This window comes from Oncorhynchus tshawytscha, linkage group LG18 (assembly GCF_018296145.1).
Source record: "Oncorhynchus tshawytscha isolate Ot180627B linkage group LG18, Otsh_v2.0, whole genome shotgun sequence".
Classification (NCBI taxonomy): Eukaryota; Metazoa; Chordata; class Actinopteri; order Salmoniformes; family Salmonidae; genus Oncorhynchus; species Oncorhynchus tshawytscha.
In genome coordinates, this window is record NC_056446.1 from 45,085,374 (window position 1) to 45,110,092 (window position 24,719).

Consider the following 24,719-nt stretch of genomic DNA (forward strand, 5'->3'; position numbering starts at 1 on the left):
AGGACAGGCGTGTGTCAGGGGAGAGAGAGAGAGAGGACAGGCGTGTGTCAGGGGAGAGAGAGAGAGGACAGGCGTGTGTCAGGGGAGAGAGAGAGAGAGGACAGGCGTGTGTCAGGGGAGAGAGAGAGAGAGAGACAGGCGTGTGTCAGGGGAGAGAGAGAGAGAGGACAGGCGTGTGTCAGGGGAGAGAGAGAGAGAGGACAGGCGTGTGTCAGGGGAGAGAGAGAGAGAGAGGACAGGCGTGTGTCAGGGGAGAGAGAGAGAGAGGACAGGCGTGTGTCAGGGGAGAGAGAGAGAGAGGACAGGCGTGTGTCAGGGGAGAGAGAGAGAGAGGACAGGCGTGTGTCAGGGGAGAGAGAGAGAGAGAGGACAGGCGTGTGTCAGGGGAGAGAGAGAGAGAGGACAGGCGTGTGTCAGGGGAGAGAGAGAGAGAGGACAGGCGTGTGTCAGGGGAGAGAGAGAGAGAGAGGACAGGCGTGTGTCAGGGGAGAGAGAGAGAGAGAGGACAGGCGTGTGTCAGTTACCCGATAAGAGGAGCTTGGTGGCCAGGCTGCGGACGGCAGGAACCATCTGTCTCTCTGTGAACACCTCAACATCCTCCAAACACAGGTGACTGAACACCACCTGAACACACACACACACACACACACACACACACACACACACACTTTAGTGGAGGGTATTTGAAACGGACTTGGGATCAGGGTTAAGATTAGACCTGAGATCAGTGTCTAGTGGATTTGTAAGTGGTACCATACTCCCTTCACAGTGCACTAGATTTCTGTCTGTCTGCCTGGAATAGGGTGCTCTTTGAAATGCACATTAAGTCCTCCGCATACCTGGTAGGCGTCTATGAAGGGCTGTAGCAGGGCTCGCAGGAAGGAGGTCGTCCTCTGACCCTCCTCTGGTGATGTCACTTCCTGTTGACTGGTCTGGACTGCTCCACATTTCCTGAGTAACGAACATGCCTCCTCAAAGTCCTTCAGGAGACACAGGCAGACACAGGGGCGGGCAGACACACATAGGGGCGGGTAGACAGACACAGGGGCGGGCAGACACACATAGGGGCGGGTAGACAGACACAGGGGCGGGCAGACACACATAGGGGCGGGTAGACAGACACAGGGGCGGGCAGATATAGATCAATCACAATTTACCCACAATGTATCACAATTCTCTGTTCCGGGTGAAGACCTACCTGTGAGGATCTGCCAGTGATGAAGATGAAGTCGTTGGAGAAGAGGTCCAGGAGGAACCTGAAGTAGCTATAGATGTCCTCTGTAGACACAGAGAGACATGGTGAGAGACAGGAACCAGCTACAAATGGAGCTGCGTGTCTGACTCACCCCTCTGTGAGCTGCGTGTCTGACTCACCCCTCTGTGAGCTGCGTGTCTGACTCACCCCTCTGTGAGCTGCGTGTCTGACTCACCCCCTCTGTGAGCTGCGTGTCTGACTCACCCCTCTGTGAGCTGCGTGTCTGACTCACCCCTCTGTGAGCTGCGTGTCTGACTCACCCCTCTGTGAGCTGCGTGTCTGACTCACCCCTCTGTGAGCTGCGTGTCTGACTCACCCTCTGTGAGCTGCGTGTCTGACTCACCCTCTGTGAGCTGCGTGTCTGACTCACCCCTCTGTGAGCTGCGTGTCTGACTCACCCCTCTGTGAGCTGCGTGTCTGACTCACCCCTCTGTGAGCTGCGTGTCTGACTCACCCCTCTGTGAGCTGCGTGTCTGACTCACCCCTCTGTGAGCTGCGTGTCTGACTCACCCTCTGTGAGCTGCGTGTCTGACTCACCCCTCTGTGAGCTGCGTGTCTGACTCACCCCTCTGTGAGCTGCGTGTCTGACTCACCCCTCTGTGAGCTGCGTGTCTGACTCACCCCTCTGTGAGCTGCGTGTCTGACTCACCCCTCTGTGAGCTGCGTGTCTGACTCACCCCTCTGTGAGCTGCGTGTCTGACTCACCCTCTGTGAGCTGCGTGTCTGACTCACCCCTCTGTGAGCTGCGTGTCTGACTCACCCCTCTGTGAGCTGCGTGTCTGACTCACCCCTCTGTGAGCTGCGTGTCTGACTCACCCCTCTGTGAGCTGCGTGTCTGACTCACCCCCTCTGTGAGCTGCGTGTCTGACTCACCCTCTGTGAGCTGCGTGTCTGACTCACCCCTCTGTGAGCTGCGTGTCTGACTCACCCCTCTGTGAGCTGCGTGTCTGACTCACCCCTCTGTGAGCTGCGTGTCTGACTCACCCCTCTGTGAGCTGCGTGTCTGACTCACCCCTCTGTGAGCTGCGTGTCTGACTCACCCCTCTGTGAGCTGCGTGTCTGACTCACCCCTCTGTGAGCTGCGTGTCGTGTGTATGGCCAGAGCCACCATGGCTGGACGTATGAACACATGCAGCGCCTGGTTCCTATAGGCCGCAACCATAAGCACCGCCCGCGCCCGCCTGACCACACCCTCCTCTGTTGTGAAAGGCCCAGCCCCCACAGGCCCCTCCTCCTCCAGCAGTGTGACACGGCCTTGGTGACAGCGAATCACAGAGCTGTGCAAAGCCATGCTGGACGCCATTACCTGGTTTTCAGGTGGCTGTTCTGTAGAGGACAGAGAAACACGGCGCTGAGGACAATTACAGGTGTGTGTGTGTGTGTGTGTGTGTGTGTGTGTGTGTGTGTGTGTGTGTGTGTGTGTGTGTCTCATTTCTAAGTGTACCACACTGTACCATCTAGACTGGATCAGAGTAAAATACTGAATGTTCAAGGTAGGAATGCTGATCTCGGATCAGTTTAGCCTGTTAGATCATAATGAATGAGACTGTTGGAACCAGGTGGGGACCTGATCCTAGATCAGCAGTCCTTGGATGTGTGTTCCTGTATTACTGAGACAGAGCTCTATTGTAGAGTCCTGAATCTACATGGCCTGATCAGCCTGCTGGAACAGCTCACACTAAACCCCTCTACCTGCTGAACGGGGCTGGACACATAGGTCCTGCTGCTGTCTATGGTCAAGGTTTACTATAGTTTCAGAAACCATCTAGAAATCAGCATCTGTCTGTCCGCGGAAGAATCAACCAACCAATGGCTGTACACCTACCAGGCCAGTCCAGGCGGGCTCCGAAACTGATCGCCAGTCCCTTGAGCCACAGTGTCCTCTGGGTGAGCAGCTCCCAGGAGAGACCCTTTTCCTGTTCCTCTCCTGCTGGTAACATTAAGGTAACATTAAGGTAACATTAAGGTAACATTAAGGTAACATTAAGGTAACATTAAGCATAAAATAATAAAAATAAACATAATCTTTTGTTAATGAGAGTAATGACTGCTGGGATACAGATGGTCCTGCTCCTCTTACTCAGCCGTGTACCTGGGTCTGTGTTCTGATGGTCCTGGAGCACCAGGCAGGCCATGAGAGACCAGGGGCTGAGGATGGAGCTCTGTTCCTGGACACGTATCACCTGCTGGGCGAGCCAGCTCACACACTCCTGGGTCTCTACACTGGGCCTCTGGGGAAGGTCTCTGAGGGAGAGACGGGGGACGAGGTTTACGTACACTTAGGTTGGAGTCATTAAAACTCATTTTTCAAACACTCCACACATTTCTTGTTAACACACTATAGTTTTGGCAAGTTGGTTAGGGCATCTACTTTGTGCATGACACAAGTCATTTTTCTGAACAATTGTTTACAGACAGATTATTTTACTTATAATTCACTGTATCACAATTCCAGTGGGTCAGAAGTTTACATACACTAAGTTGACTGTGCCTTTAAACAGCTTGGAAAATTCCAGAAAATGATGTCATGGCTTTAGAAGCTTCTGATAGGCTAATTGACATCATTTGAGTCAACTGGAGGTGTACCTGTGGATGTATTTCAAGGCCTACCATCAAACTCAGTGCCTCTTTGCTTGACATCGTGGGAAAATCAAAAGAAATCAGCCAAGACCACAGAAAAACAATTGTAGATCTCCACAAGTCTGGTTCATCCTTGGGAGCAATTTCCAAACGCCTGAAGGTACCACATTCATCTGTACAAACAATAGTACGCAAGTAAAAAGACCATGGGGCCACGCAGCCGTCACACCGCTAGCGATGAAGGTACATTTGTGCAAAAAGTGCAAATCAATCCCAGAACAACAGCAAAGGACCTTGTGAAGATGAAGGAAACAGGTACAAAAGTATCTATATCCACAGTAAAACGAGTCCTATATTGACATAACCTGAAAGGCCGCTCAGCAAGGAAGAAGCCACTGCTCCAAAACCTCCATAAAAAAGCCAGACTACGGTTTGCAACTGCACATGGGGACAAAGATGGTACTTTTTGGAGAAATATCCTCTGGTCTGATGAAACACAAATAGAACTGTTTGGCCATAATGACCATCGTTATGTTTGGAGGAAAAAGGGGGAGGCTTGCAAGCCGAAGAACACCATCCCAACGCGAAGCACGGGAGTGGCAGCATCATGTTGTGAGGGTGCTTTGCTGCAGGAGGGATGGTGCGCTTCACAAAATAGATGAAATCATGAGCAGGAAAATGATGTGGATATATTGAAGCAACATCTCAAGACATCAGTCAGGAAGTTGAAGGTTGGTCGCAAATGGGTCTTCCAAATGGACAATGACCCCAAGCAAACTTCCAAAGTTGTGGCAAAATAGCTTAAGGACAACAAAGTCAAGGTATTGGAGTGGCCATCACAAAGCCCTGACCTCAATCCTATAGAACATTTGTGGGCAGAACTGAAAAAGCGTGTGTGAGCAAGGAGGCCTACAAACCTGACTCAGTTACACCAGCTCTGTCAGGAGGAATGGGCCAAAAATCACCCAACTTATTGTGGGAAGCTTGTGGAAGGCTACCTGAAATGTTTGACCCAAGTTAAACAATATAAAGGCAATGCTACAAAATACTAATTGAGTGTATGTAAACTTCTGACCCACTGGGAATGTGATGAAAGAAATAAAAGCTGAAAGAAATAATTCTCTACTATTATTCTGACATTTCACATTCTTAAAATAAAGAAAGTGGTGACCTAAGACAGGGAATTTTCACTAGGATTAAATGTCAGGAATTGTGAAAAACTGAGTTTAAATGTATTTGGCTAACGTGTATGTAAACCTCCGACGTCAACTGTATGAGCAGAAGAAAAGAGTTGGTTTTGTTCTGAAGACCAACATGAGACGACAGACAGCGCTGGTTGTGTACCTGGGTAGGAGGTTGTATTCACAGCGGTCCACCCTCCCCTTCGTCAGCTGTCGGACTGACAGAGGCATGCCGAAGTACACGTGCATACTGCCATAGTCGTCCTCCAGTACCCTCCTAGCCTTTAGTAGGCCCTATGGGGGAGAGAGGGGGGGTAGAGAGAGAGCGTGAATACAAGCGTGTGGTTGGGTGTTACCACTCTCAGTGAATATAGGGGTGTGGTTGGGTGTTACCACTCTCAGTGAATATAGGGGTGTGGTTGGGTGTTACCACTCTCAGTGAATATAGGGGTGTGGTAGGGTGTTACCACTCTCAGTGAATATAGGGGTGTGGTAGGGTGTGTTGGAAACGGACTTATTGACTTGAGCACATTTTAGTATGTTTAAAACTAGTTAAAACATTTAAATATATAAAGTGGCCTAGCAGCAGTGATTCAGGTGCTATGGGTTAGAGGGAATGATCTATGTGCAAATGTATTTGGGGCCAGAGGCAAAGTACAAAAGGGTATCTCTGAGACAGACTGTTCCCATAAGGGTGAGATAGGAGGCATATGATAGACCTTATATTATAGATGGTGAACTATTGCCCTATAACACTGTCCGATAGCTTCACTGTTATATGTCATTATATTATCTCTGTTATATTTATACTGTTTCATGTAATTATATTATCTCTGTTATGTCATTATATTATCTCTGTTATATTTATACTGTTTAATGTAATTATATTAACTCTGTTATATGTCATTATATTATCTCTGTTATATTTATACTGTTTAATGTAATTCTATTATCTCTGTTATATGTCATTATATTCCCTGTTTTGCATCATAATATTCACTTGAGTAAGAATGGGACGCTTTTTCCTCAAATAGAAGTCTGTGTACGAGTCTGGGTAATTAACAATCGACTGAGGCAAAGTGCAACGACGTGTACTCCCTACTGACAAGACGACCGGGAGATGTGTGGGACTCCGTCTGGGACGATAACACCGCCTGCCTAGCCAGAGAGGTTCACTGTACTCCCTACTGACAAGACGACCGGGAGATGTGTGGGAGTCCGTCTGGGACGATAACACCGCCTGCCTAGCCAGAGAGGTTCACTGTACTCCCTACTGACAAGACGACCGGGAGATGTGTGGGAGTCCGTCTGGGACGATAACACCGCCTGCCTAGCCAGAGAGGTTCACTGTACTCCCTACTGACAAGACGACCGGGAGATGTGTGGGAGTCCGTCTGGGACGATAACACCGCCTGCCTAGCCAGAGGTTCACTGTACTCCCTACTGACAAGACGACCGGGAGATGTGTGGGAGTCCGTCTGGGACGATAACACCGCCTGCCTAGCCAGAGAGGTTCACTGTACTCCCTACTGACAAGACGACCGGGAGATGTGTGGGAGTCCGTCTGGGACGATAACACCGCCTGCCTAGCCAGAGAGGTTCACTGTACTCCCTACTGACAAGACGACCGGGAGATGTGTGGGAGTCCGTCTGGGACGATAACACCGCCTGCCTAGCCAGAGAGGTTCACTGTACTCCCTACTGACAAGACGACCGGGAGATGTGTGGGAGTCCGTCTGGGACGATAACACCGCCTGCCTAGCCAGAGAGGTTCACTGTACTCCCTACTGACAAGACGACCGGGAGATGTGTGGGAGTCCGTCTGGGACGATAACACCGCCTGCCTAGCCAGAGAGGTTCACTGTACTCCCTACTGACAAGACGACCGGGAGATGTGTGGGAGTCCGTCTGGGACGATAACACCGCCTGCCTAGCCAGAGAGGTTCACTGTACTCCCTACTGACAAGACGACCGGGAGATGTGTGGGAGTCCGTCTGGGACGATAACACCGCCTGCCTAGCCAGAGAGGTTCACTGTACTCCCTACTGACAAGACGACCGGGAGATGTGTGGGAGTCCGTCTGGGACGATAACACCGCCTGCCTAGCCAGAGAGGTTCACTGTACTCCCTACTGACAAGACGACCGGGAGATGTGTGGGAGTCCGTCTGGGACGATAACACCGCCTGCCTAGCCAGAGAGGTTCACTGTACTCCCTACTGACAAGACGACCGGGAGATGTGTGGGAGTCCGTCTGGGACGATAACACCGCCTGCCTAGCCAGAGAGGTTCACTGTACTCCCTACTGACAAGACGACCGGGAGATGTGTGGGAGTCCGTCTGGGACGATAACACCGCCTGCCTAGCCAGAGAGGTTCACTGTACTCCCTACTGACAAGACGACCGGGAGATGTGTGGGAGTCCGTCTGGGACGATAACACCGCCTGCCTAGCCAGAGAGGTTCACTGTACTCCCTACTGACAAGACGACCGGGAGATGTGTGGGAGTCCGTCTGGGACGATAACACCGCCTGCCTAGCCAGAGAGGTTCACTGTACTCCCTACTGACAAGACGACCGGGAGATGTGTGGGAGTCCGTCTGGGACGATAACACCGCCTGCCTAGCCAGAGAGGTTCACTGTACTCCCTAGACTCAGAAGGGGAGGGGCTTGTTTTGTGTTTTCTTGTTCTTTAAGTGTTTTGTGATCACTCTCTCAGGAACCAGGAGGAGGAAGAGGAAGTTTTATGCTCCAGCTGTCCAACAGGGCAGATAGGAGGGAGATGAGAAGTGTGAGGCCTTTATACCATAGGTCAGGGGTCAGTCTCAAAGGTGTAAACATACTAAATCAACTGACAATATTAAATCATGTTATCTTTCCTGTTTCCAAGTCATCTCATAGGTTACATGTTGAACAGTTTAGAGCTACTATTCAAAAAGGAGGGACTGTTGGACTCTAGCGTGAAAAGCACTTATTGACGTTACCATACTAAAACTGAATGATTACGTGTATAAGGAATGTATATGATGGGGTCAATGAAGGGTGGATAGGAACGTGGTGTACGGAAAGTGACAGTCAGACAATGGAGAAGTTCACACTCTACTACGGTCCTCTCTCACACAGAGGGGCCCACCAACGACCCTGCTACTACGGTCCTCTCTCACACAGAGGGGCCCACCAACGACCCTGCTACTACGGTCCTCTCTCACACAGAGGGCCCACCAACGACCCTGCTACTACGGTCCTCTCTCACACAGAGGGGCCCACCAACGACCCTGCTACTACGGTCCTCTCTCACACAGAGGGGCCCACCAACGACCCTGCTACTACGGTCCTCTCTCACACAGAGGGGCCCACCAACGACCCTGCTACTACGGTCCTCTCTCACACAGAGGGGCCCACCAACGACCCTGCTACTACGGTCCTCTCTCACACAGAGGGGCCCACCAACAACCCTGCTACTACGGTCCTCTCTCACACAGAGGGGCCCACCAACAACCCTGCTACTACGGTCCTCTCTCACACAGAGGGGCCCACCAACGACCCTGCTACTACGGTCCTCTCTCACACAGAGGGGCCCACCAACGACCCTGCTACTACGGTCCTCTCTCACACAGAGGGGCCCACCAACGACCCTGCTACTACGGTCCTCTCTCACACAGAGGGGCCCACCAACGACCCTGCTACTACGGTCCTCTCTCACACAGAGGGGCCCACCAACGACCCTGCTACTACGGTCCTCTCTCACACAGAGGGGCCCACCAACGACCCTGCTACTACGGTCCTCTCTCACACAGAGGGGCCCACCAACGACCCTGCTACTACGGTCCTCTCTCACACAGAGGGGCCCAATTCCTGCCTAGCAACAGAGATGTTGTGACGTAGAAGTCCGTCACTGGCCGCGGGCAGCATTTGGTTCTTTAACGCACACACATATTCATCACTCCTCCCTGCGCCATTATACCATAAGTTAACAATGTGGGTCGACACACAATTTAACTTCTGTCTTGGTGCATGCATTTCACACTTGTCAATGTTCATATTTGAGAGATACAATAATTATTATACTTATCAATGTTGTGGATGAGCGCATTGTTTGTTTGTTCTGTTCCTCTCTCTCCATCTCTGTAGCTTCTGGGTACGCTGGAAAAGGACCCGAGCTAAGGGAATTGGGTTGGCTTTATAGTGCCTGTCCCAAATGGCTCATTAATGCATATGGGCATATTGAAAGATATTGTCAGTAATGATGTAATGTTGTAAATGTTATGTTGTGATATTGTTTAAAAGCGTGTTGCAATGTATATCCTTTAGTATGTTTAGTTCATGGAAAATGTAGGTTTGTGTTGTTAATTGATTAATTAATTAGGGTTAATTGTTCTGAGGGGAGGGGCTAGCCCTACAAAAGGAGCCTCTCTCCAGTCTCTAAGGGGGATTTTTTGGATTGAGCTGTGGATGGGGCAGCATTGTTGTTAAGCTGTCCCATAAGGTAGACGTTGATGGCAGTACTGTTGTTTTCTGTTCCGGAATCACTTGTAAATAAACACCTTTGCACAGAAGAACTTTTGCGGTTCCGCCATCTTTTTATTTTATAGAGGTTAGGTGATCCAGTTTAGCCATCTGGCCTACTCTACGTGACAGATGTATTGGCTGTCTAGATGTGTAAGGAGTTGACCCAGCCTATTAGGAGGTTATATTTACATGTTATTGTGTAATCATACCTGGTACTTGCAGCTGTATGACCCACTGGGTGAATAAACTTGGTTTGAGCTTTTTCTAGTTGTCAGTTTGTCTGTTCAGAACCTAACAGGTCGTACCACTCTTAGTGAATATAGGGGTGTGGTTGGGTCGTACCACTCTTAGTGAATATAGGGGTGTGGTTGGGTCGTACTACTCTTAGTGAACACGGGGGTGTGGTTGGGTCGTACCACTCTTAGTAAATATAGGGGGGTGTATGGGTCATACCATGGTGGTCTCTCTGGGCTTGGGGACCCCCAGTAGTTCATGTGCCAGTAGAGACTCCTCCAGGACCCTGTCATAGCTGATACTGATGGGGACCAGCGTGATGTCATACACCTCCCCTTTAAAGAACGGCTCCAGGACCATGTGCATCATACCTGCAGGGACAGACAGGTAACAGGACAGGTTAATTAGCCACAGACAGACAGGTAACAGGACGTGTTAATTAGCCAGCCAGACAGATAACAGGGCGTGTTAATTAGCCAGCCAGACAGACAGGTAAACAGGACATGTTAATTAGCCAGCCAGACAGGTAAACAGGACATGTTAATTAGCCAGCCAGACAGACAGGTAAACAGGACATGTTAATTAGCCAGCCAGACAGACAGGTAAACAGGACATGTTAATTAGCCAGCCAGACAGACAGGTAAACAGGACATGTTAATTAGCCAGCCAGACAGACAGGTAAACAGGACATGTTAATTAGCCAGCCAGACAGACAGGTAACAGGACATGTTAATTAGCCAGCCAGACAGACAGGTAAACAGGACGTGTTAATTAGCCAGCCAGACAGACAGGTAAACAGGACGTGTTAATTAGCCAGCCAGACAGACAGGTAAACAGGACATGTTAATTAGCCAGCCAGACAGACAGGTAAACAGGACATGTTAATTAGCCAGCCAGACAGACAGGTAAACAGGACATGTTAATTAGCCAGACAGACAGGTAAACAGGACATGTTAATTAGCCAGACAGACAGGTAACAGGACATGTTATTTAGCCAGACAGGTAACAGGACATGTTATTTAGCCAGACAGGTAACAGGACGTGTTATTTAGCCAGACAGGTAACAGGACGTGTTAATTAGCCAGACAGGTAACAGGACGTGTTAATTAGCCAGACAGACAGACAGGTAACAGGACGTGTTAATTAGCCAGCCAGACAGGTAACAGGACATGTTAATTAGCCAGCCAGACAGACAGGTAACAGGACATGTTAATTAGCCAGCCAGACAGACAGGTAACAGGACGTGTTAATTAGCCAGACAGACAGGTAACAGGACGTGTTAATTAGCCAGACAGACAGGTAACAGGACATGTTAATTAGCCAGCCAGACAGGTAACAGGACGTGTTAATTAGCCAGACAGACAGGTAACAGGACATGTTAATTAGCCAGCCAGACAGGTAACAGGACGTGTTAATTAGCCAGACAGACAGGTAACAGGACGTGTTAATTAGCCAGCCAGCCAGACAGGTAACAAGACATGTTAATTAGCCAGACAGACAGGTAACAGGATGTGTTAATTAGCCAGACAGACAGACAGGTAACAGGACATGTTAATTAGCCAGCCAGCCAGGCAGGTAACAAGACATGTTAATTAGCCAGACAGACAGGTAACAGGATGTGTTTGATAGCCACAGACAGACAGACATGCGAGCACACACCCCCATTCACCTAACTTGGGTGTGAGGGACTTGAGAGTCCTGCTCCTCAGACCCTCCACATAGAACTCTACAGGAGCATACCCTGTCTGAGGAGAAGAGAAGAAACTAGTTACAACTCTACAGGAGCATACCCTGTCTGAGGAGAGAGAGAAGAAACAGACAACTCTAGGAGCATACCCTGTCTGAGGAGCCAGAGAGAGGCACTAGTTACAACTCTACAGGAGCATACCCCTGAGGAGAGAGAGAAGGCACATTCAACTCTACAGGAGCATACCCTGTCTGAGGAGAGAGAGAAGGCACTAGTTACAACTCTACAGGAGCATACCCTGTCTGAGGAGAGAGAGAAGGCACTAGTTACAACTCTACAGGAGCATACCCTGTCTGAGGAGAGAGAGAAGGCACTAGTTACAACTCTACAGGAGCATACCCTGTCTGAGGAGAGAGAGAAGGCACTAGTTACAACTCTACAGGAGCATACCCTGTCTGCATACTGGGTTCCATAGGGCTCTGGTCTAAAATAGTGCACTAAATAGCTATTTGGGATACACACTAACACATAATATATACACAGTGTACAAAACATTAGGAACACCTCTTTCCATGACAGACTGCGTGTTTGGTACATACGGCAGTGTAATATAAATATTTGTGTGGACACGTACCCTGACAATGGTTTTGACATACTCAGATAGGACAGCCCAGTACAGCTTGTCAGACCCGATGGCCCTCCTAATGAAGAACGCGCCAGAACGACGCAGGATCTCTCCCACCATCTTCATGTCCATCAGAGCTACAGAGGGGGAGACAGACGGACGGACGTAGGCAGGGGGAGACAGACGGACGGACGTAGGCAGGGGGAGACAGACGGACGGACGTAGGCAGGGGGAGACAGAAAGACCGACAGGTGAAGTTAGACATTTGTTATCTGAAGTGTGGCTCTATGGTCGTTCCAGTTTTATTTTTTAAGTCGACCAAAACACAGAAACAGGATAAATCAATAGATACTTGCGGATTCCAGCAGCTATAACGGGGATGGGCAGGTCATAGGTGAACAGGATGTAGGACAGAACCAGGAAGTCCACATAACTCCTGTGATTGGGCATCAGGATCACTGGAGACTCCTGAATGGCCTGTTGGAGCTGGGGGCGGGACAGAAACACTGTGAACCACTAAACTGAGAAAAACAACAGATAACGGGTTTGAATTAGGCGGGTGAATGTTTAAATGACAAACGTTAACGATCCCTAAGAAAAATAAATAAATCACTAACCGAAAATGTCTTTTGTATATTTATGGATCTGAAAAATCACAGTTACCACAGAACTACCGCTAAAAAAACAACAACGCTGGAACAGGAGGAGATCTTTATCTTTGCCACAGCTAGTGTTCGTCTCCGTCGTTAACAGTTGGCAGAGAGAGACAGGGAACAGACAGCAGGGAAGTCCTGTATGGCAAAACTTTAAAGAAGTTAAATGACAAGGTGATAGAGAGATTGGAAACCCAAATTGGTCTACAAGGACAAGTTCTGGCCTGGTTTAGATCTTATCTGTCAGAAAGATATCAGTTTGTCTCTGTGAATGGTTTGTCCTCTGACAAATCAACTGTAAATTTCGGTGTTCCTCAAGGGTTTTCTCCTATAGAGCGCCATTTTTATGGAACGGTCTGCCTACCCATGTCAGAGACGCAAACTCGGTCTCAACCTTTAAGTCTTTACTGAAGACTCATCTTTTCAGTGGGTCATATGATTGAGTGTAGTCTGGCCCAGGAGTGGGAAGGTGAACGGAAAGGCTCTGGAGCAATGAACCATCTTTGCTGTCTCTGCCTGGCCGGTTCCCCTCTTTCCACTGGGATTCTCTGCCTCTAACCCTATTACAGGGGCTGAGTCACTGGCTTACTGGTGCTCTTCCATGCCGTCCCTAGGAGGGGTGCGTCACCTGAGTGGGTTGAGTCACTGACGTGATCTTCCTGTCTGGGTTGCCGTGATCTCCCTGTCTGGGTTGGCGCCCCCGCCCCCTTGGGTTGTGCCGTGGCGGAGATCTTTGTGGGCTATACTCTGCCTAGTCTCAGGATGGTAAGTTGGTGGTTGAAGATATCCCTCTAGTGGTGTGGGGGCTGTGCTTCGGCAAAGTGGGTGGGGTTATATCCTGCTTGTTTGGCCCTGTCCGGGGGTATCATCGGATGGGGCCACAGTGTCTCCTGACCCTTCCTGTCTCAGCCTCCAGTATTTATGCTGCAGTAGTTTATGTGTCGGGGGCTAGGGTCAGTTTGTTATATCTGGAGTACTTCTCTGTCTTATCCGGTGTCCTGTGTGAATTTAAGTGTGCTCTCTCTAATTCTCTATCTCTTTCTTTCTCTCTCTCGGAGGACCTGAGCCCTAGGACCATGCCCCAGGACTACCTGACATGATGACTCCTTGCTGTCCCCAGTCCACCTGGCCATGCTGCTGTTCCAGTTTCAACTGACCTGAGCCCTAGGACCATGCCCCAGGACTACCTGACATGATGACTCCTTGCTGTCCCCAGTCCACCTGGCCGTGCTGCTGCTCCAGTTTCAACTGTTCTGCCTGTGATTATTATTATTTGACCATGCTGGTCATTTATGAACATTTGAACATCTTGGTCATGTTCTGTTATAATCTCCACCCGGCACAGCCAGAAGAGGACTGGCCACCCCACATAGCCTGGTTCCTCTCTAGGTTTCTTCCTAGGTTTTGACCTTTCTAGGGAGTTTTTCCTAGCCACCGTGCTTCTACACCTGCATTGCTTGCTGTTTGGGGTTTTAGGCTGGGTTTCTGTACAGCACTTTGAGATATCAGCTGATGTACGAAGGGCTATATAAATACATTTGATTTTGATTTGATGAAATGCTAACTCTGCCATTATAGTAGTATTCTATTTGTATTATAATAGTAGTATTACAGTAGCAGTATAGTAGTAGTATTCTATTTGTATTATAGTAGTATTACAGTAGCAGTATAGTAGTAGTATTCTATTTGTATTATAGTAGTATTACAGTAGCAGTATAGTAGTAGTATTCTATTTGTATTATAATAGTATTACAGTAGCAGTATAGTAGTAGTATTCTATTTGTATTACAATAGTAGTATTACAGTAGCAGTATAGTAGTAGTATTCTATTTGTATTATAATAGTAGTATTACAGTAGCAGTATAGTAGTAGTATTCTATTTGTATTATAATAGTAGTATTACAGTAGCAGTATTCTATTTGTATTACAGTAGCAGTATAGTAGTAGTATTCTATTTGTATTATGATAGTAGTATTACAGTAGCAGTATAGTAGTAGTATTCTATTTGTATTATAATAGTAGTATTACAGTAGCAGTATAGTAGTAATATTCTATTTGTATTATAATAGTAGTATTACAGTAGCAGTATAGCAGTAGTATTCTATTTGTATTATGATAGTAGTATTACAGTAGCAGTATAGTAGTAGTATTCTATTTGTATTATAATAGTAGTATTACAGTAGCAGTATAGCAGTAGTATTCTATTTGTATTATGATAGTAGTATTACAGTAGCAGTATAGTAGTAGTATTCTATTTGTATTATAATAGTAGTATTACAGTAGCAGTATAGCAGTAGTATTCTATTTGTATTATAATAGTAGTATTACAGTAGCAGTATAGCAGTAGTATTCTAGTAGGGGCGGCAGGTAGCCTAGTGGTTAGCGTTGGGCCATTAAACGAAATGTTGCTAGATCGAAGTAGTATTATAATAGCAGTATTATAGTAGAAGTATTCTATTTGTATTATTATGTTTTATCATAGCAGTATTCTAGTAGCAGTATTCAATTTGTATTAATAATAGTAGTATTATATAGCAGTATTCTACTTGTAATATAATATTATTATTATTATAATAGTAGCATTTTAGTAGTAGTATTCTATTTGTATTAAAAGAGTAGTATTAATCTAATGGTATTACAGTATTAGTATTCTAGTAGCAGTATTATATTTTCTATTATAATAGTAGTATAGCAGTATTCTAGTAGCAGTATTCTATTTTCTATTATAATAGTATAGCAGTATTCTAGTAGCAGTATTATATTTTCTATTATAATAGTAGTATAGCAGTATTCTAGTAGCAGTATTCTATTTTCTATTATAATAGTAGTATAGCAGTATTCTAGTAGCAGTATTCTATTTTCTATTATAATAGTATAGCAGTATTCTAGTAGCAGTATTCTATTTTCTATTATAATAGTAGTATAGCAGTATTCTAGTAGCAGTATTCTATTTTCTATTATAATAGTAGTATAGCAGTATTCTAGTAGCAGTATTCTATTTTCTATTATAATAGTAGTATAGCAGTATTCTAGTAGCAGTATTCTATTTTCTATTATAATAGTATAGCAGTATTCTAGTAGCAGTATTCTATTTTCTATTATAATAGTAGTATAGCAGTATTCTAGTAGCAGTATTCTATTTTCTATTATAATAGTAGTATTATTATAGTCGTAGTAGTATTCTATTTGTATTATAACAGCAGTATTCTAGTAGTAGTATTCTATTTGTATTATAATAGTAGTATTATTATAGTCGTAGTAGTATTCTATTTGTATTATAACAGCAGTATTTTATTTGTATTTTAATAGTAGTAGTATTATTTTAGTAGTAGAATCCTATTTGTATTATAATAGCAGTATTCTATTTCTATTACAATAGTAGTATTCTAGTAGTAGTAGAACTATATTAGTAGTATTCTATTTGTATTATAATAGTAGTATTATTATAGTCGTAGTAGTATTCTATTTGTATTATAATAGTAGTATTATAGTAGTGTTCTAGTAGCAGTAGCAGTATTCTAGTAGTAGAATTCTATTTATATTACAATATTATTCTAGCATTCTATTTGTATTCAACGCTAGTAAAACCAAAAGCATGCTTTTTCAACCGTTCGCTGCCTGCCCCCGCACGCCTGAGCATCATCACCACCCTGGATGGTTCCGACCTTGAATATGTGGACATCTATAAGTACCTAGGTGTCTGGCTAGACTGTAAACTCTCCTTCCAGACTCATATCAAACATCTCCAATCGAAAATCAAATCAAGAGTTGGCTTTCTATTCCGCAACAAAGCCTCCTTCACTCACGCCGCCAAGCTTACCCTAGTAAAACTGACTATCCTTCCGATCCTCGACTTCGGCGATGTCATCTACAAAATGGCTTCCAACACTCTACTCAGCAAACTGGATGCAGTTTATCACAGTGACATCCGTTTTGTCACTAAAGCACCTTATAACACCCACCACTGCGACCTGTATGCTCTAGTCGGCTGGCCCCCGCTACATATTCGTTGCCAGACCCACTGGCTCCAGGTCATCTACAAGTCCATGCTAGGTAAAGCTCCGCCTTATCTCAGTTCACTGGTCACGATGGCAACACCCATCCGTAGCACGCGCTCCAGCAGGTGTATCTCACTGATCATCCATAAAGCCAACACCTCATTTGGCCGCCTTTCGTTCCAGTTCTCTGCTGCCTGTGACTGGAACGAATTGCAAAAATCGCTGAAGTTGGAGACTTTTATCTCCCTCACCAACTTCAAACATCTGCTATCTGAGCAGCTAACCGATCGCTGCAGCTGTACATAGTCTATCGGTAAATAGCCCACCCATTTTTACCTACCTCATCCCCATACTGTTTTTATTTATTTACTTTTCTGCTCTTTTGCACACCAATATCTCTACCTGTACATGACCATCTGATCATTTATCACTCCAGTGTTATTAATCTGCAAAATTGTAATTATTCGCCTACCTCCTCATGCCTTTTGCACACAATGTATATAGACTCCCCCTTTTTTTTCTACTGTGTTATTGACTTGTTAATTGTTTACTCCATGTGTAACTCTGTGTTGTGTTCACACTGCTATGCTTTATCTTGGCCAGGTCGCAGTTGCAAATGAGAACCTGTTCTCAACTAGCCTACCTGGGTAAATAAAGGTGAAATAAATTTAATTTAATTTAAAAAATTTAAAAAATGTAGTATTCTTGTAGAATTATAGTAGTACTATTCTATTTGTATTAAAATAGTAGTACTATTATAGCAGTAGTAGTATTATATTAGTATTATACTAGCAGTATTCTATTTGTATTATAATAGCAGTATTCTAGTAGTATTATATTTGTATTCTAGTAGTAGTATTCTATTTGTATTATCATAGCAGTATTCTAGTAGTAGTATCCTATTTGTATTATAATAGTAGTATTCAAGTAGTAGTATTATAATAGCAGTATTCTATTTGTATTCTAGTAGTAGTAGCCTACTTGTATTATAATAGTAGTATTCAAGTAGTAGTATTATAATAGCAGTATTATATTTGTATTATAGTAGTATTCTACTTGTATTATAATAGTAGTATTCAAGTAGTAGTATTATAATAGCACTATTCTATTTGTATTATAGTAGTAGTATTCTACTTGTATTATAATAGTAGTCTAGCAGTAGCATTATAAAAGCAGTAATCTAGTAATAGTATTCTGTGTATTATAATAGTATTATGTGTATTATAATAGTAGTACACTAGTAGTAGCATTCCATTTGCATTATAATAGTACTATTATTATAATAATAGCAGTATTCTATTAGTAGTATTACATTTGAATTATAATAGTAGTATTCTAGTGGTAGTATTCTACTTTATAATATAATACTATTATACTAGTAGTAGTAGTATTATTTGTATTATAATAGTTGTATTGTGAGACTGTTGAGTCAGTCCCGGTTGAGGCTGAAGAGCCTCTTGAAGACTACTGAAGTTGAACTTTATACTACTGTATTATAAGTTGTGTTCTAGTAGTATTCTTTGTATTATAATAGTAGTATTCTAGTAGTATTCTGACCCTATTGAGTCCTTCCTGGTTGATGTTGATGTGGCTGAAGAGCCTCTTGAATACTTTACTGAGGGTGAACCCCAGCAGTCTGATGAATCCCAGCTGGAGGTTCTGAGACATCTCATCCAGTATCCCTGACGCCTCCTCTCTCACCAGATCCACACTCTCACCAGTCTCCATGGCCACCTGCACAGAGAGGTCAGGGTTCAAGGGTCAGAGAGTTAGAGGGTGAGTTCCTGCAGCTACAATGGTTGCGTCAAGATTAGACTACTGCAAGGCTCTACTCTACCGCCAACCAGATGAGACACAAAATAAACATTGCTAGTGCTAAATACTGCTGAAAGACGCAGGACTCCTTATTGTCCCTAGAATAAGGTAGAGTACCTTATGATAAGCTGTAGACCACACTATCTACCGAGAGAGTTTTCATCTGTCTAAATTTGTAGCCGTCTATTTACCACCACAGAACGAAGCTGGCACTAAGACCGCACTCAGCCAACTCTATAAGGCCATAAGCAAACAAGAAAATGCTCACCCAGAAGCAGCGCTCCACTAGGAGTGCAAAGTTAAATGTGCAACCAGGGAGAAAAAGAAAATCCTAGACCACCTTTACCCCACACACAGATGTGCATACAAACCTCTCCCCCGCCCTCCATTTGGCAAATCTGACCATAATTATATCCTCCTGATTACAGGTAACAAGCAAATACTAATGCAGGAAGTACCCGTGACTCGCTAAATACAGAAGTGGTCAGATGACGCGGTTGCTAAGCTACAGGACTGATTTGCAGCACAGACTGGAATATGTTCTGGGATTCACCCAATGGCATTGAGGAATACACCACCTCAGTCATCGGCTTCATCAATAAGTGCATCGATAACGTTGAACTCACAGTGACTGTGCGTACATATCCCAACCAGAAGCCATGGATTACAAGCAACATCCGCACTGACCTAAAGGCTAGAGATCAAGGAGCGGGAGACTAGTCAGGACACTAATACAAAAATCCCACTATGCCCTCAGGCGAACCATCAAACAACCAACATGTCAATACAGGATTAAGATTGAATCCTACTACACCGGCTCTGACGCTCGTCAGATGTGGCGGGGCTTGAAAACTATTACGGACTACAAAGGGAAACCTAGACGCGAGCTGCCCAGTGACGCAAGCCTACCAGACTAGCCAAATGCCTTTTATGCTCGCATCGAGGCAAGCAACACTGAAGCATGCACGAGAGCACCAGATGTTCAGGATGACTGTGTGAGAACGCTCTCGGTAGCCGATGTGAACAAAACCTTTAAATAGGTCAACATTCACAAAGCCGTTGGGCCAGACGGATTACCAGGACGTGTACTCAAAGCATGCGCGGACCAACTGTCACGTGTCCTCACTGACATTTTCAACCTCTCCCTGACCGAGTCTGTAATACCAACATGTTTCAAGCAAACCACCATAGTCCCTGTGCCCAAGGAAGCGAAGGTAACCTGTCTAAAATGATTAACGCCCCATGGAACTAACGTCGGTAGCCATGAAGTGCTTTGAAAGGCTGGTCATGGCTCACATCAAGAGCATCTTTCCGAACACCCTAGACCCACTCCAATTCGCATACCACCCCAACAGATCCACAGATGACGCAATCTCAATCGCAGTCCACACTGCCCTTTCTCACCTGGACAAAAGGAACACCTGTGAGAATGCTGTTCAATAACTACAGCTCAGCGTTCAACACCATAGTGCCCATGGAGCTCATCACTAAGCTAAGGACTCTGGTACTAAACACCTCCCTCTGCAACTGGATCCTGGACTTCCTGACGGGTCGCCCCCAGGTGGTAAGAAAAGGCAACAACACGTCTTGCGACACTGATCCTCAACACTGGGGCCCCTCAGGAGTGCGTGTTCAGTCCCCTACTGTACTCCCTGTTCAACCACAACTGCGTGGCCAAACACGACTCCAACACCATAAGTTTGCTGACGACACAACAGTGGTAGGCCTGATCACCGACAAGTCAACCTATAGGGAGGAGGTCAGAACTGGCAGTGTGGTGTCAGGACAACAACCTCTCCCTCAATGTGAGCAAGACAAAAGGAGCTGATCGTGGACTACAGGAAAAGGCGGACCGAACAGGGCCCCATTAACATCGACGGGGTTGTAGTGGAGCGGGTCGAGAGTTTCAAGTTCCTTGATGTCCACATCACCAATGAACTATCATGTTCCAAACACAACCAAAACAGTCGTGAAGAGGACACGACAAAACCTTTTCCCCCTCAGGAGACTGAAAACATTTCCCCAGATCGTCAAAAAGGTTCCACAGCTGCAACATCGAGAGCATTTGACCGGTTACATCACTGCCTGGTATGGCAACTGCTCGGCCTCCGACCGCAAGGCACTACAGAGGTACAGAGAACTGCTCTGCATCTGACCAGAGGGTAGTGTGAACGGCCCAGGACATCACTGGGGCCAAGCTTCCTGCCATCCAGGACCTCTATACCAGGAACTATATAATAGGTGGTGTCAGAGGAATGCCCATAAAATTGTCAGAGACTCCAGTCACCCTAGTCATAGACTGTTCTCTCTGCTACCGCACAGGCAAGCGGTACCGGAATGCCAAGTCTAGGACCAAGAGGCTCCTTAACAGCTTCTACCCCCAAGCCATAAGACCACTGAACAAATCATAAAATCGCCACCGGACAATTTACATTGACCCCCTCCACTCTTGTACACTGCTGCTACTCGATGTTTGTTTATTATCTATGCATAGTCACTTCGCCCCCACCTACATATACAGATTACCTCAACTAGCCTGTACCCCCGCACACTGAATCTGTACCGGTACCCCCTGTATGTAGCCTCCACACTGCCCTGTATAGACCCTCCACACTGAATCTGTACCCCCCTGTATATAGCCTCCACAATACCCTATACATAGCCTCCACATTGACTCTGTACCGGTACCCCCTCTATATAGCCTCCACATTGACTCAGTACCGGTACCCCCTGTATATAGCCTCCACATTGACTCTGTACCGGTACCCCCTGTATATAGCCTCCACATTGACTCTGTACCAGTACCCCCTGTATATAGCCTCCACATTGACTCTGTACCGGTACCCCCTGTATATAGCCTCCACATTGACTCTGTACCGGTACCCCCTGTATATAGCCTCCACATTGACTCTGTACCGGTACCCCCTGTATATAGCCTCCACATTGACTCTGTACCGGTACCCCCTGTATATAGCCTCCACATTGACTCTGTACCGGTACCCCCTGTATATAGCCTCCACATTGACTCTGTACCGGTACCCCCTGTATATAGCCTCCACATTGACTCTGTACCGGTACCCCCTGTATATAGCCTCCACATTGACTCTGTACCGGTACCCCTGTATACAGCCTCATTGACTCTGTGTTACTTTTATTGACTCCATATTGACTCTGTAAATATTATTTTCCTCCACATTGACTCTGTTGGTTAAAGACTTGTATATAATTTCCACATTGACTCTGTACCGGTACCCCTGTATATAGCCTCCACATTGACTCTGTAGTGTACCCCCTGATTAGCTATATTGACTCTGACTAGCTGATATGTTAAACACCTATTGACTCTGTAAGGCCAGCCATTGTAAGGCCTCATTGACTCTGTAATGTGGTCCCCAGGTACTGGACTAATGTCCTGTTGACTCTGTACATCATGGAACCCCCAGTATATAGCCTCCTTGACTCTGTACCGGTACTATAGACTCCAGAACCATCTGTTGAGGGCCCCCTGTATATAACCTCCACATTGACTCTGTACCGGGGAGGTATATAGCCTCCACATTGACTCTGGTCACTGCTCCCCCCCTGTATATAGCCTCCAGGATGACTCTGTACCATAAACTCATCCTCCACATTGACTCTGTACCAGAGGGACCCCACTGTATATAGCCTCCAAACATTGACTCTGTCACCGGTACCCCCTGTATATAGCCTCCACATTGACTCTGTACCGGTACCACCTGTATATAGCCTCCACATTGACTCTGTACGGTACCCCCTGGATAAGACATCTTGTTCAGGAAAACCCCTGGGAAAGAACACACAGACTCTGTAGCGACTGTCATACACCTTTCCTTGTTGACTCTGTAACTTTATTCACCCTGGTTATATTCCATTTTGACTCTGTAGGTACCCCCTGTATATAGCCTCCACATCTGACTCTGTAGGTCCCCCTGTATATAGACTCCATATTGACTCTGTAGGTCCCCTGTATATAACCTCCACATTGACTCTGTACCGGTCCCCCTGTATATAACCTCCACATTGACTCTGTACCGGTACCACCTGGTATAGCCTCCATATTGACTCTGTACCGGTACCCCCTGTATATAACCTCCACATTGACTCTGTACCGGTACCCCCTGTATATAGCCTCCACATTGACTCTGTACTGGTACCCCCTGTATACAGCCTCATTATTGTGTTACTTTTTATTGTATCCTACTTGGTAAATATTATTTTCTTCTTCTTGAACTGCACTGTTGGTTAAAGACTTGTAAGTAAGAATTTCACGGTTGTTGTATTCAGCGTATGTGACAAATAAAGTGTATTTGATTGGCTATATTGATATGACTAGCTGATATGTTAAACACCTATTGTAAGGCCAGCCATTGCATGTGTCTGCAATGTGGTCGGGCAGGTACTGGACTAATGTCATGTTGAGTGTACATCATGGAACGTTCAGTACCTCCTTGGTGACGTATCGTAGGTACTGTGACTCCAGAACCATCCTGTTGAGGGCGCCCGCGGAGAGAGGAGGGGCTCCCCTGTAAGGGGAGGGGGTAAAGGTTCGGAGGGCATGGCCTAGGTCACTGCTCCTCCTCCTCTCCTCCAGGATGTCCATAAACTCATCCTCCTGCTTGTAGCCAGAGGGATCCTCACACTGCAACAAGGAAACACGATTCAAAATGGTGGAAATGTAATATCTGGTGTGTGTTGATTTGAAGCCACGATTACAACCTGGATGAAGACATCTTGTTCAGGAAAACAGCCTGGGAAAGAACACACAGATCCAGCGACTGTCAACACCTTTCCTTGTTGTGTCATTCGAACTTTATTCACATGGTTATATTCCATTTTGTGCGTCTAGGTCTAGCTCTAGGTCTAGCTCTAGGTCTAGCTCTAGGTCTAGCTCTAGGTCTAGCTCTAGGTCTAGGTCTAGGTCTAGGTCTAGGTCTAGCTCTAGCTCTAGGTCTAGCTCTAGGTCTAGCTCTAGCTCTAGCTCTAGCTCTAGGTCTAGGTCTAGCTCTAGCTCTAGGTCTAGGTCTAGCTCTAGGTCTAGCTCTAGGTCTAGCTCTAGGTCTAGCTCTAGGTCTAGCTCTAGGTCGGTAGTTCTTGGGTAGTTCTTTAAAAACAAGCGAAATCGCAAAAATGGTGTCTGGACCCTTCCATAACATGTCATTTTAGAGGTTTGGTTGTAAGAAATCAAACTTCTCCTTTAAGGTCATTCTTCAGATACTAGTCATTACTTCAAAAGGAAGGATTTCCTAAGTGTTTGAACGGGGTCACAGCTGCCTAGTCGACCTGATAGCGAGCCTTGGACTGTGGACATTGAACACTCCGTGGCAACAACAAATAGGCTAGCATTAACAGGCTTTATTTAACAACCAATAGGTGGTGAGCCCAAGCCCAATAACGTGAAGTTCATCGATCCCCATCGAGGGAGGAGCTGATTTTTCAAAATGTATGACAGTAAAATATTATTTTTTAAATATTATTTTTCATGACTAACGTTTGTTGACACATTTTGTCATAAAAAAAGTCAATTTCAACACCGTCAGCGAAGACAAATTTGCTGAACTGCTAAACTTGGAACCAATCAAAACTCCCTGGTGATGGAGGCAGCCAATGGCCTGCTTCTATGCAAACAGCCTCTTGTGAAACCGTGATGTCTGATGAACATAGCTAGCTAGCTAGCTCCCAGACTGAAATCAGATACATATCTGTTTGAGATTTTAAATACGCAGCAATACGAACCGATCGTTTGACCATTTAGCCTAGCTAGCTACTGTAAATGTCCATTTCATTAGTTATATCTGTCAGTGAACTAAAGTGATTGTCGTGTTTTGTCATGATTATCGGTCTCACTTCAAGTACCTAGCTGCAGGTTTATAGAAACACCATAAACTGTGTGGTTCGGGGCCCTGAATGCTGATTGGCTGACAGCCGTGGTATATCAGACATTATAAACTGGGTGGTTCGAGCTCTGAATGCTGATTGGCTGACAGCCGTGGTATATCACACCACATACCATGGATTTGACAAAACATGTATTTTTAAGGCACCTTTGGGGTTTGTGATATATGGCCAATATACGACTACTAAGGGCAGCCCTTAGCCGTGGTATATTGGTCATATACCACACCCCCTCGGGACGTATTGCTTAATTATAATCATACATATGGCCTA

General features: G+C 45.8%; 1 protein-coding gene across 3 annotated transcripts in view; it reads right to left on the reverse strand.

Annotated features, from left to right (window-relative positions):
- The window catches only part of gnpat2 (glyceronephosphate O-acyltransferase 2), a 36,733-nt gene that overhangs the window by 7,901 nt on the left and 4,113 nt on the right, over positions 1-24,719 (reverse strand). For 2 of the 3 annotated variants that reach the window (XR_006079311.1, XM_042301131.1), the window contains exons 2-14: positions 22,999-23,193; positions 18,276-18,452; positions 12,424-12,553; positions 12,077-12,204; positions 11,425-11,500; positions 9,975-10,126; positions 5,180-5,310; positions 3,348-3,499; positions 3,081-3,185; positions 2,324-2,581; positions 1,199-1,278; positions 840-980; positions 525-624 (exon numbers count right to left, since the gene is read on the reverse strand). Coding sequence is in view for 2 of the 3 variants with exons in the window: in XM_042301131.1 (XP_042157065.1) it covers positions 525-624; positions 840-980; positions 1,199-1,278; positions 2,324-2,581; positions 3,081-3,185; positions 3,348-3,499; positions 5,180-5,310; positions 9,975-10,126; positions 11,425-11,500; positions 12,077-12,204; positions 12,424-12,553; positions 18,276-18,452; positions 22,999-23,193 (1,825 nt within the window). In the remaining variant the exon portion in view is untranslated. The remainder of the gene's footprint in view (positions 1-524; positions 625-839; positions 981-1,198; positions 1,279-2,323; positions 2,582-3,080; positions 3,186-3,347; positions 3,500-5,179; positions 5,311-9,974; positions 10,127-11,424; positions 11,501-12,076; positions 12,205-12,423; positions 12,554-18,275; positions 18,453-22,998; positions 23,194-24,719) is intronic. The other variant, XM_042301132.1, reaches the window with a different exon arrangement.